Below are 13,623 nucleotides of genomic sequence, written 5' to 3'. Positions count from 1 at the left end.
AAATGCAGTCTTAGGAAATTGAGAGATTCTGCTCGTAGCTGAAAAGTACATGCAGCTGACAGGACTGGCATTCATTATTACAGATATGCTCCTATTTTATTTTGAAGGCTTCTTTTCTCATACTTCACATGCATTATTTTTATAATTGAATGAGCATTCACTGGTAATTTGAAAGAGCAGGGTAGAAAGGAAGGGGAGAAAGTGCAAGAGGGCATCACTTTATTCTGGTGCATCTATATTGGAGACTTGATTAGTATTCAGACCAATAAACAATTGGTCTGAATACTAATTCATTTTGAAGCTGAATTTGGTGTTTAAGAACAAATAGGAGTGACCTTCTTCTTACTTAACAGCCAGCAGGTAATAAATAAGCCAGAAAGAATGCCGGGCAGAATGTGTTACACATGGAAGAAAGGAAATTACTGCTCAATGAAGTTGTGTGTTATGCCAAATGCTTTATTAAGAGCTTACTGGGTATTTGCCAGTTTGCCTGCAGTATCAGCTGGGGTAATGTGGTGTGGATGCCACTGGTGATCAGGAGCTGAGGTCTCTCTGGAAAAAAAAAAATTGATTGCCATAGAGGTTGACGGGGAAAGTTGAAACTTGGTAATTTTTTCAGCGTGTTACCAAGTATTGGCTTTTTTTGGAAAGAAAGAATCAGGAGCTGAACTTTACTTTTAAGCAAAGGGTTAAATTTAAGGAAATACTGGGGGGAAAAAAAGCAGTGTTTAGAAATCAGTCCTAAGGAATTTGGTCTCAGAACTAAGCAGAGGGCCTAATGAGGCTCAGTATTACAGCCCTCTTGAATTGAAGTAGTAGAGGTACTGAAATTTGACTGCGCTGACATTTTAAAATTGGATTTAAAATGCTCATGCATGCACTTGAACTCTCAGTTATAAGAGCATGAAGGCAGAGCTGAAAGGGACCTTGAGATCATCCAAGTGAGGGGCCAAAAGGAGTGAAACAGGCCTTGCTGGTGGATGTGGCGTGTTACAGGCTGACCTGTGTTTGTCGAAGGAAATAAAACGTGTTGGATTTATACTGACTTCCCTTGGGGGCAGGTTGAGCATCTTTCTCCTGTTCCCAGAACCTGAATCATTGGGACGTGTGGTTCTGGTGGGTCGTCAGACTGTTGGCAGGGTTTTGGAGCAGGTGCTGCAGGAGAGTAGAGGGCGGTGGGGCAAATAGGAGGTGCGACATCTGTTTTAATTCAAGGATAGGAGACAACAACGGATTTCAAGAATCTGTCCAGACATTTCACTATGCTTTTTTTCTCGGTCTGTAGATGCTCATTTTTCCTTTCCTTTTTTTTTGCTCCCATAAAATTGGTGTGCAGCCATTACGGGGCTGATGATGTAGGTGATGACAGAGAGGACTTCTCCCACTGCGTTTGAGCAGCCGGCGCTGCCCTCCATGTGCTCCTGCAGCCCAGCCTGGATGCAGCACGGTTGGCAGAGCTGGACGGGTTACCTACCCGGTGCCTTATGGCTGCCAGAGCTTTCTGGGATGCACAGGCTAGCAGACCCAACGCCTCTTCTTTTCTGCCAGTTTACTGTGAGGGGAGGAGAAGTGGAAGCAGCTTTGCAGTGCTGTTGGTAGCTACCACCAGAGAGCCTGGAAACTTAGAGAACCTTAGTATGTGTTCAGTTTTTCCTTTTTCACCTTTTTCTAGTGTTGCATTTGAATCTCCCAAAGTGTGCCAGCAGGCTGTCAGAGACAGCAAATAGATGTAGTTGTGTAGGAGCACTTTGTAAGGATGCTGGAGAAAGTTCACGTAGTATTAGATCTTCATTAATATCTTCCCTTTAATTTCGCAAGAGTTGGTATTTTAAAATTAATTTAGACCTCTGCCCTTGCACAGTTGGTGCTTTGTCTGAACTGATGTTTTAAAATGGTAGTATAAGGAGAATGCTTCTTTTATGTTTTATTATCTACTCTTCTGAAAAACTCTCTCTTGTGTAACTGATTGAATTAGTTGACAGAGGGACCAGCGGATGGACTGACATGTTCTTGAAGGTGTCCCAGGAACACACGAGTGGGTAGCCCTGCTCCAGCTCTGCCATTTCTCTGTCAGTGGGGTCGCGGCGCTGCCAGAGCATTAGCAGATTGTCCCCCTGCTCTGTCGGAGGGAGACCCCTGAATTTGCAGCTGATCTCTGTGCACTGTAAGAAGCCTTTCCCGCACGGCAGGAGTGCACTCAGGAGAGATTAAGCATGGTATATTCTGATACATAGATTAAAAAAGATAAAACCTTCAGGAAGTATCATGTAGCCTGCTTCACTTCAGCTGCACATCTCAGTCACTTTGTTCAGTTAAACGGCGTTCAAATGCTACCGAAAAGGCATGTGAAAGAGGAAGCAGTACGGTACGATTTGGATAAGGCACTTGAAAAGCTAGTAGCTAAACTAACTTGGTCTTTAAAAGCCAAACCTGCCTTCTCTCCTACAGACAATTTTTCCTTGAGTTTAGTTTTTTATAGATTTTGGCAAGTTGTGCTTGCTGTAGCATAAATACCTCTGCGGTTACCTTCACCTTTCAGGCTTCACCTATGCAGCAAGCCTTTCGTTTTGATATTTAATCTAGCCTGACAGATGAAGAGGACAGTAGTAAATAAATAATCTGATACTCATCTGCATTCATTTTATTAGAATTTAAACCTTCTATACATGCTTTGTAGAAAAGAAGATGGTAGTGAGGAATGCCACTGACTGCATTCCTTGCAGCACAGGGTGTGAGTGCGGGGAGGTGCCCGCTCCTCTTCCCCGCACCCTTCCTCCTCCCCTCGAAACACACGCTTCAGAAATTGCTTCAGCTCGGTAACTTCGTGGGGTCAGAGAGAGCATTAAGGGAAGCAAAAAATATTTTCGCTTGTCATTTTTTTTTGCTTAGCTTTTAATCACAGCTGCTCAGCAAATGTAGTGGTGCTCCAAGGCAGCACGTGAAGGTGTTTATAGTGCTTTCGTTTGTTAATTTTTGCTTTGCAGCTCAACAAACAAAACATTCCTGAACTCTTTCAGTTAGAGAGATAATAAGATGTATAGAAAGAACTGGGGATGGATTCCTGTAGGTTCATTGCCACGAGGTTCATTTCCTGAGGTTTCTCAGGGATTCCATGAAGTTCGGAAATCCCAGGACAGAAGCTGAACACAGCAACCTTCTGAGGAAGGTTTTTAGCTTTAGAGAAGTCTCTTTAGAGAATACTCTTCGAGCATTGTTTCATCTTTGATAGGAAATGGAAAGAGAAATTGTACCATGCTTTGGAAGGAATGATTATTTTGAAAATGTCCTTTTTCCTGGGTCTGTTATGTCTTACTGTTGTACAAAAAGACGAGAAATGTGTGCATTGTCAAAAGCAGATGCTGCTGCTGATGTGAGAATATGAAACACAAAATGTGCATCATCATTGTGTTCCTATTAAGTCCTTTGGAAACTATTTACATATCACTCATCCTGTCCACAGCTCTGCTGAAACATCCTCTATTTGACCAAATAAGGGCCAGAAGCTGCAGTCCTCCTTCAAGCTGTAGAAGATTGCCATGGCTCGATGTTTTAACTGGCTGCTCTTGTTGGCACGTGTTACAAGCCAGTACTTAATTATGGAATTGTACATTATTTTACTGTAGGCTTCCTGCTCTGGCTTGCTGTACAGTATTGGCATACAATGGAAGGGTTGAGACAGTCCCTGTAAACCAGTAAATTTGGCATTATCTGGCGTTTTGCCAGATTTTGAAGATACCATAACATGCTTTTCATATATTTATTATGAGTGCTGTTGTATTAATAAGGAGCAATGTTCTCTTTCTAGTTTTGCTTGCTACTGTTTTCTGAGAAAATCCCAATGTGGTTTCAAAAAGGTAGAAAACAAACATGTTTATTCTGAAGTTCTGAGGAACTTCCTGCAAAATCTGAAGAATGGTGTTTTAAAAATATTTTTGAGTTGCTCGTTAAGCAATTGGTTATGAAATTTGTTCAAAGTTTAGTTGTTTGTTGTGTCATTCCTTTAAACAGTCACAGAGGGATGTTGGGAGTTGTGTTAACAGAGCAGAAACTTTCTCGCTAAAAACCAAAGTCAATACTGAGAACAAAACATACAGACAAGTTCTTTCATACTCACAGCCCCAGCATGGCAGAGGCGAGATGATCAAGCATCAAAAGATCACCCTGAGCAACCATGCTAGAAAACTATTATTTAACACTCCTTTTTTCTTCAAACTATCTCATTTACGTATCGTTAGCAAATTTGATAAGTTATATGTGACCCCCACAGTAAAATCAGAACATAAAATTCTTCTGTTTTGAAATATCACAATATTAATCACAGCTATAATCCAATCTTAACTGTAGCAATATGCATTATAAATATAAAGTTAAAACAATGCATGCCCATAAAATCTCATCGATTATATGTGTCAGAGCAGGTTTTTTTATATGTAACTTACTATGATTGGAATGTACTTAAACTGAGTGGTGTCCTTAGAAAAGGTCTATGCCAAGGGTGAGTTGTTCATGTATCATTCTACCCTGCAACAATTTGCAAAGCTTCTAACTCCCTCAACCTTTGGCTTTTATAAACAGTTTTTCCTATTAATTTTAATGAAACAACCGAAACTTATATATGGGCAAAACTGGATTTTGAAATTACTTACTATTTCCTACCGTATCTAACATATGGTTTATGATCACTTCTGTCTTTATATATGCTGATACGTGTCCTTGAAAACTTGATTTTTGTAAAAGTTTACTGGTTTTATTACAGCTATTTTAAGTCTCTTGAATTTAAATGGGAGTTATGATCCCATCCATCATTCTGCTGATGTTAATAGGAACATCACAGCTTTTACTGTAGGTTTTGGGCAGAGTTCAATGCTGTACGAACATGAACAGGTTGCCCTCTGGCTGCAGATGGGAAGGATTATGCAGCAGCCACTGTGTATTTGGTAGGGACTCTTTTCAGGCTCAAATGGCAGAAATCTGCTTTGCTTTATATTTTCAGTTCTGCCACTTAATTTAGGGTGTGGCCCTTAGCTAATTTTAAATGTCTGATTTTTGATCCTCCTTGTATTTTAAGAAGCTCTTGCCTTCAGTTATTTGGGGGGGGGTAAGGTGGACGAGAAGGAGCAAAATACTTCAATTTTACAGAAGCTAAATTGTTGGTACTTCACTTTGTTGAAGGCAGGCTTTGTTGGTTTTAATTCTATTGGATAATTCTGAAAGTTGCACAGAAGTTAAAGGCTGTAATAAAATTATGAAGCATCTCATTAAACTAGGATGGGGTAGCTGCTGATGGGCTACATAGTCTTAATTATCAATCTTGATTTATTGATGGAGTTTTCCGTTTAAGACGTTTGATGTTAAATTAAAGACAGCTGGTTTACATCCTTTATCAGTGTTGCAGAAATTTGAGATAAAATTGCACTATTAAATGCTAGTTGGGGTTGTTAGCACATATCAGAGCATTCTTTGAGTTTTAGAATTTTAGTTTATAGTTTAGCGTTTCAAACAATACCACAATAAAATCTACTTGTTGTTTGTGTTGGAGTTGGGTTCGTAGTCCTCATTATTGGTAGATGTTGATTGGTATTTGTATTGATTAATATGCCCAATGTTCAATCTAGGTTTTATTTTGTGATTTCAGAAGTGGATTTTTTGTGTGTTTATTTTATTATCTCACCAATGAAAGTTCTGTTGCTTCTTTGCCTCTTTAACTCGAGTGTTTTTTTTCTTCTTATAGAACTATACTCAGTATATTCCTCTATCCATATATGACCTGCAGACTTGGATGGGCAGCCCTTCCATTTTCGTCTATGATTGCTCTAATGCTGGCCTTATTGTCAAGTCATTCAAACAATTTGCACTACAGAGGGAGCAAGAGTTGGAGGTGAGATCAATCTATTGCAAAGGTTTCGTTTGTGTTTGTGCTGCAGGGTTAAATTTAAGCTTGCTTTGCTATATACAGCTGAAAAATGTGTTTAAAACTATGTTGGAAGGCAAATTAATTTGCAAATAATTTTGCCACTCCAATCTTTCTGGTTGAGTTTGCTATCCTATTAAACTTGGAATAATTTTTAATACAAGCACTAATTAAATGGTAATGTTAATAGAATCAATTTGTGCCCTAATGGTCTTTTCTGCTGGGATAAATGCTGAGGTCAACTAGACATATTTATTTTAATGCAAAAGTCTAGTATTTGGGTATGTATTTGGATGTAGTTAGAGTTTTGTGCTGTTGAACTGAATGTGAAAATGCGAAACAAAATAAAATAAACCTGATACACAGAGGGATTGTCACTGGTGGTTTCAGTTTCACAGACTGCTTAAGTTGAATGTGTTTCTAATGAAAAGCTGTCTTTCATTGCAAACGTAATTACTAATAAATTTGTTGAAGTAAATCTGAAATGCAAAGTGGAAGGTAAGAAGTCAGGATTCTTTGTGCAGCAGCTTGGGATGGCAAGACTCCCCATTGCCAGAAATTCCTGCTAGCTTTAGCTTACATAGAAAGCACATTTTTTAAAAGGTTAACTTTTTACACTCTTACAGTTCTGAGACATTGTATTTTTAAAAAATAGAACAACCAACTTCAAGGAAAGAATATTCATTAATAAGGCAACTGACTGTCACAAATACAACCTTCAAGCAGATATTAACAATATCCTCTGGTTTTTTATTTTGCAAAATATCTGAGGTTACATAGGAAAACTGGTTTAGTATTTCTTCTCTTTGCAACACAGGTTAAAACTACCAGTTAATTTGATTATGAAAATACTTTCAGGGTTGTATATCAGCTCTCCATTTTGTATCTTTAGATGTCATTCGCTACTGAAGTCTTACTGAGACTTACCTGCTTATTATTAATAGAAAGCAGAGGACTTGGTAACAGAGATAGAAAAGTGCTCACAGTGTCGTACAAAGCATGGATGAGAATTCATTTGGAAAACTAGAAACTATTGAATTGTTCAAATTCATGAAAAGTGAAGTAAAGCTGGAACTGGTACTCAGAGGGGCTGCTAGAGTGATCAAGATAATTGTTAGCCCATCTTACTGAAAGGAGATTAGAGGAGCTTGCCGTTCTCTTAATCTGACAGAGTGAAGGCTGAGGGAAGCCATGGCTGTTTATTTTATTTTTTTCGGGATCCAGTTTTTTTGGATAGCACAGAGCACTGGCCAGGTGCCATCAGATTATACATAGTTCCACCAGAAACATAAAAATTAGTTACAACGTACTTACAGGTACGTTTGCAACCCCATTATATCTGATTTTCATTGTTCATGGAATATAAAGTCTGATACTCTTTCTTAATGTAAAATCTAAATCTTGTTCAGTCTCAAAAGAGAGGAATCACAAAAAGAGATGATAACTTGGGAGTGATAGAAAAGCAGTTAACGCTTCTCTAAGATACCTGAGAAAAGATAATGTTGTAGCACTGCATGGTACATTGTCTTCTTTAAAGAGCTGCCTGCAAAATAGCACTTGAATAGTAAATACTTTTTTTTTTTTGCCTTTTTTTCTGTAAATAAAGTATGGCTAATGTGTGTGAGTGAAAAGCTGTGCAGATAGAAAAAAGTATATTGGTTTCAGTAAGAAGAAGACTTTGTATACCAGAGGCAGGAATCTGTCAGATCTTATCCTGGTGGACAGATTGCAGTTGAAAATAGTTTTTATCTTTGGCAAGGCTGCTTCTCTGAGGGAGGTAAGGGTGAAGACAGAAGATATAGCTCTGAAGACACCAGAGCCAGTTCAGCTGTAACTGGTTTTTCGTGGGATGGGCAGATGTGGGAGATAATTTTGTCATTTGATTATAGCTCTGTATTGTGTATTTATAGGGCAGCAATTAAGCTCATAAAGTCTACCAATCCCCATAATTCCTAATACGACACAGTGTTTCCAAACTTTAAGTTAGATGCTATTGATATAGGGACTGGTGGTTTCCCTGGGCTGTGGTAGACTTGACTGTTCCAGAGAAATATCTGTAAATTGTTCTAATTTCCAACTGGATGGACAGTTAACCTGAGGATTTGGTTTAATGTCTAGCTAAACAGAAGTACATATTTTGCGGATAAGAAAATCCGTTTATGTGGTTATGATGTGGCACAGTATTAAGTGTGATAAATTAGTTTAAAGGTTCATTTTTCCAGTTGATCCTGCCTTTATTTGTTTTGGTTTTGTCCTGATATTTGTGTTAGAAAGCTCTTGTTCTCCTTTCCCAAAAGACACTTTTCAGACCTGGAAACTGACCCCAGCTTTTAGAAACTGGAATCCCTGCATTGCTTTCCTGATTAACGTCCTGGTTGGCACCACTAAGCACGATAGCCGTAAGGCCAGTGTGAACATTGGTGGTGGAAGAGGGTGCAGAGGGCAGGCACTTGACCGCAGGGCGCTGTAAGAAAATGGCAGGTGACACCATGTCTACGGAGCAGGCAGTAACCGGGTTAGAAAACGCCTCGCTATGCCTGCCCTGGAGCTCTGAGCTCTGCTTGTAACGTGCGGTGGAAGTGATGGCACTGGATGCTCTTAATCATCTAATTAGCTAGCTGATGATTCTGTGAGCGTATGTAAAACACCGTAATTTTGGAGAATTAAGCAGGCATTTTAAGTGTGCTGTGCTAACAATGATAAAACAGTAGGCTGGTTATTTCTGATTAATTTTCTGTGTAATTGGGACATCGTGTTTCCTCTGACTCATACATGTTTCATACAGCAAAGGTCTGCTGTCGTAAGGCCACATTTGAGATGTACAGAAGCGAAGGCTGAAATATGTCTCCTGGATGTGTGCTTTGCTGCACGAGATACAACTTTTTGATTTTCAGCTTTACTGTTTGAATTTTTCAACAGCGTACTTTACAGCTGCATACTAACTTGTTTTCTTCCTTGTGTAGGAATTGGGTGTTGCGGTGGGAGTGCCAGTTCGTTTTCCCCTTCAGCAGGGTATATGACTAACTAGTCCTAATTGGAGCTGAGGAACTCGCAGTTTTTATTTTTCCATCTTCAACATAAATTCTCAAAAAATTAGCTTAATGACAGCAACGCAGAATGTTATCTGGCATTAACATCATGTCTGGGGGGAGAATTTTTCTAATCCACCATCTGCTGGGAGAGAGGAACATCTCCTTTTCTGTAGTTGCATTAATGTCTTCCACAGGGGTTTCAGGAATTGTGTGAAGCTGGCAGGTCTGGTCAACACTTGAAATAACAACTCTTAGTTTCTGTCTTGGGGCAGAGTTCCTCCCAAGTTTACCTTGAACACGTCTGTTAATTCAAAGAGGGTTGGTTTTCTATCAAGTGCTTGTTTCTCAGTCTAATTATATAGGTACGTAAATGTTTTCAGTAACAGTGGTTTAAAATACATATATTGTTTCCCCCTCTGTTAATTACAGGCAGTAATACTTGCAAATCCGTTAGCTCTTCCTCTGGATAGACAGAGCACTTGCAAGTAGCAAAGTGCTCCTTAGCTTGGGCAGCTATAATTCGTTTTCAGAACAAATTAATTACCACCGTCTTATGATAGCATATTTCAGTATAATTGATAAATTAATATTACCACTATTATTTTGTCTGAAAGGCTGTGGATTGTCAGTTGCCCTGAAATAACGATAGGTAACACAATAAGTACTCTGATAGTAAGGAATTTTTACTTACAAAGCTTACGCAGGAAAATATGCATCACTTTGCCTTGAGACTGTGTTTCTGCTGAAAGAAGTTACGAGTTAGTTATGGACTGCTGCAAGGTCTACATCTAACTGATTGCTTACAGAAACTGTTGACATATAAAAAAACCAATTAAAGACTGTAGATAAATGCATATTGATAATTTTGATAACCTTTCATATATGGTAACTTTACATAGTTTATTTACTATTCTTACAATTGTGACTGAGTACATTTTTGCCAATTTATGGTTTTTAATCTTTCTTTAGCCTTCTACTTATTTCATATCTTGCCCTAATAAAAAGTTACATTTATGAGGGAACCAAGCAGTCTAGAAAGTCTGACTTCAGTGGATGTTCTAAGGATGCAAAAATAAATGTTCATAGTGGGCTTTACTTGACCCTCTTTTTTTTTTTTCCTTCCCTCCTTTCTTTTACTTGTAAAAGAATGTTTTGCTACATTGCTATCCCTAGAAGTCTGACAAGAACTGTAATTACTAGCTGGTATTGTATGTTCACTGTATGGTTATTAATAGTTCATCTCCTGATGGACAAATATTTACACTGCATGTGTCACAGCTTCTTTAGTTCATCTTACTGTGTGGAAGTCAAGAGTTGAGGAGGTCTCGGAGTATGAGCTACTTCCCCATCAGAACTGAGGGGCACCACCAGGCCATGACAAATGCCAAGTTCTCAGTGTTCCACACTACTTGGAAAGCGGAAAATGCATCTAAATGTACTTCCTACCTGCGGAGCCCATTTATGAGGATGCCCAGAGGGCAAGTCTTTCTTTAGGAAATGAATAGCCACAGCTAAGCAGTTTGGCTGCTTTATATTTATAAATATCTGTGAAGAGCTAATGCTTTTTCACACTGTCTCTCATACCTTTCTCCTCAAATAAAAGATCTTTTCAGCATTTTAATTACCTTTTTTTTGTTATTAGTGTACAGATTAAGTTTTATTGGGAAGTACAGTAAATATCACTAGAGAGCAAGTGATGACTCGAGTGTAGCTTCATTTCTACCCACGGTATGGCAGGGACAGGCCTTAGCTAATTTGGACAACTTGAAAAAGCCAAAGTGTGTCACTGCTGCCTCTGGGATTAGAATGGAAGAAAAATATATTTAAAGAATCAAAAAACTTAGTAGGTTGCAGAATTTGTGAAATAGCATCTGAAACTTCTCCACAGCTTGTCAGGTTGTTTTGCTCGACAAGAGCTATATGATTGTGCCAGGCTCTGGGTTTGTAAGACAAGTATTCTGTTCCCCTTCGACCCTTCTGAGACACGTCTTCAGACAGACAGAATTTTTCACGTATAAAGATGCTAAAGAATGAGTTTATTAGTCAAATGTATCACCTTACTCATTTGGCAAAAAAAAAAGAAATTGGCTGAAGTGTTGGTCTTTGAAAGTACGTACTTCTGTAATCTTTGATAACACAGCATATAGATGACTTTGACAGGTCTTTGCTTTCTAACTCGTACATGAAAGAGCGATGAAGACACTGCATGGGTTACATTTCTTTGACCTGTTCCTTTAAGAATCTTTGAGTACCATAGATCAAAATTTTGGGTGGCTGAAGTGTTTATTTTGTTTACCTGTTTCAGAAAGGCACTGGAAAGATTATCAATGTTTTTCATTCTGTGAATTATTAGTCTCAAAAATCATACCTGTAATAGAAACTTTAATTAGGAGAATTAATTACTGTGGTTTTGAAAAATGGGAATATTGGTATATACGGTGTTTCTACTTTGTAGACTGATGTTTGGACATATTAATTGACTGCCATAGTGCAGGTCAGAATTTTAGAAACTCAACTTTTTCACAGCAGACTTGACCCTGATTTTAAAAAAATCACTGAATATGCCCATGTGTCTGCTCTGTTTCCCATTCTTTCTTGCCTTTTGAGAATTGATCTACAGCATGTGGAGTGAAAGAGCTGAACAGCATTTATGCAAAGCTCATTCTTGTCTGCAGATGCACAAATGCCATCGGACCGATGCACTCCATCAGTCCATGGCTGGCCTGGAATCTGCAGTAACATGTGTCTCAGTTCTGAGTATTCTAAACAGGTGATTATGCCCAATTAAATACTAACTAATTGAGTCTTGGAAAATGTTGTCCTGTTAGTATAGTTCTAGATCTTGAGATGCAAAGACCTTTCTTTAGAGTTATTTTTCAGTGTTTTGTTTACCTGTTTCAGAAAGGCACTGGAAAGATTATCTTCACTGCTTAGAGCAGAAATTACCACGTTTTTTCCATCCAGAGGAATATGATAAGGACCTTGAACCCTTTTACTAAAGCACTGATTAAAACTTGTATCTGCTGATAGGTTAATACTTGCATTGCAGAAGACAGTGCACATTTCTTTTTCTGGTGGTTTTTTTTTGTTTGTTTGTTTGTTTGGTTTTTTTGAAGATGGCCTCTCTACTTACATACGGTAATTTTCTCTCTTCCTTTTCCCAGCTTGACCTTTTTGCTCTAGTGAAGCAGAAAGGTGTATAGGGAGAAACACAGGGAGTTCAGTATTCTTTTGGCTTACCAACAAATCATCTTTATGCTCCGTGGCAGGAAATGCTGCCTAGTACAGCCAAATTAATTGCATTTTTCCATTTGAAGCTATTCTGCCATCTGTGGTGAATGGTTATGAGCCACAGGAAGGATGGTTTTTGCTTAAATGTAAAAGAAAGAATAATTAACCCACCTTGCTTCTACAGTGCTTGATTCCAAACTGGCAGATGTGAACTGAAGACTCTGAAGTGTTGATCTCAACTCAGTCTGTTGCAGGTTGCTGGTTTTGGTGTGTGGTATTGCTATGGTAAATACACTTAAATACTGTTAATTCTGTGAGTTAAAACTACAGCTGGTGCTACCATAGTCGTAAATTTCTCCGAATCCAGAGATCTGTCAAACTTTGACAGCTTTTCATTGTTTATTTTCAAAATGGTATAGAAATTAACTTTACTGCATTCACCACCTGAGTAATTTCCTTGATCTCTCCAGGTAGCTGCCATTAACCCAAACCATCCACTTGCTCAAATGCCTTTGCCTCCCTCGATGAAGAACTGCATTCAGCTGGCAGCATGCGAAGCCAATGAATTGCTACCCATGATCCCTGATCTGCCAGCTGACCTTTTCACATCATGCCTTACTACGCCGATCAAAATTGCCCTGAGATGGTGAGTATCTTCCCCATTATTGAAGGCAAGTGCATAACTTGTGTAGCTTGTCTGTTGAAATGATAGATTTGTTAATCCAAGTGCTTCATCTAACCTAAAGTTTCTCTGCAATATTGAATTACAGGATTTGAACTATGCATTTGGGACAGCGTTTTATTAATCAGAACTAGAAAGGTGAAAATATTGTTATCTTCTACTTACTACATTTTAGATTCCAGCTCAATATCTAGGTTTGCTCAGATTAAGGGATTTACTGTTCTGGGAATTAAATATCTGCTTCTTCAGAGAGCAGAAATCAGTACATAGTGCAATACAACTTTTTGTAAATTGTCCTTTGTACGAATCATATTCCAAATATTGCAGTTCCTGTAAATAATACAATAGCATTAAATAATGCTGTGGTGAAAGGAATTGAGCGATAAACCAAAGAAAGATGTTATGGAATGACACACCAAGTTAATTAGGTAGAAAGATATAAAAGGCTGCTACAGATAGCAGGAGCTTTCAAAGAGCAATATTTTTACCCAACAACAGAGAAGATAACGAACAATTGTGGTGCCAGGTGAGGACATGGTGCGAGGAATCCAGTGTGTGCACCCCGGTACGTAGCTCTGTCGATTCATTCCTATCAGCACATTTCACTTGATCCTCTCAAGGTTATATGTAGTCCAGAATGAAAAACTTCAGGTCACTTACTAGACTAGGTTAAAACGGGCAGAAGCCTATAGACGTTGCATACAATGGTAAGCAATTGAGTGACCACAGCTTCAAGAGTTATTAGCTGTCTTTTGGAGATACCCGTA

At 38.6% G+C, this 13,623-nt stretch overlaps 1 protein-coding gene across 1 annotated transcript in view; it reads left to right on the top strand.

Annotated features, from left to right (window-relative positions):
- Positions 1–13,623, top strand: part of RPTOR (regulatory associated protein of MTOR, complex 1) — a 143,043-nt gene that overhangs the window by 30,671 nt on the left and 98,749 nt on the right. The window contains 2 exon segments of the mRNA XM_009578393.1: positions 5,732–5,878; positions 12,645–12,820. Coding sequence (XP_009576688.1) covers positions 5,732–5,878; positions 12,645–12,820 — 323 coding nt within the window.

The sequence above is a fragment of the Fulmarus glacialis genome, unplaced genomic scaffold (genome assembly GCF_000690835.1).
Source record: "Fulmarus glacialis isolate BGI_N327 unplaced genomic scaffold, ASM69083v1 scaffold23065, whole genome shotgun sequence".
In the NCBI taxonomy this organism is placed as follows: Eukaryota; Metazoa; Chordata; class Aves; order Procellariiformes; family Procellariidae; genus Fulmarus; species Fulmarus glacialis.
This window is presented reverse-complemented; position numbering and strand designations above follow the sequence as displayed.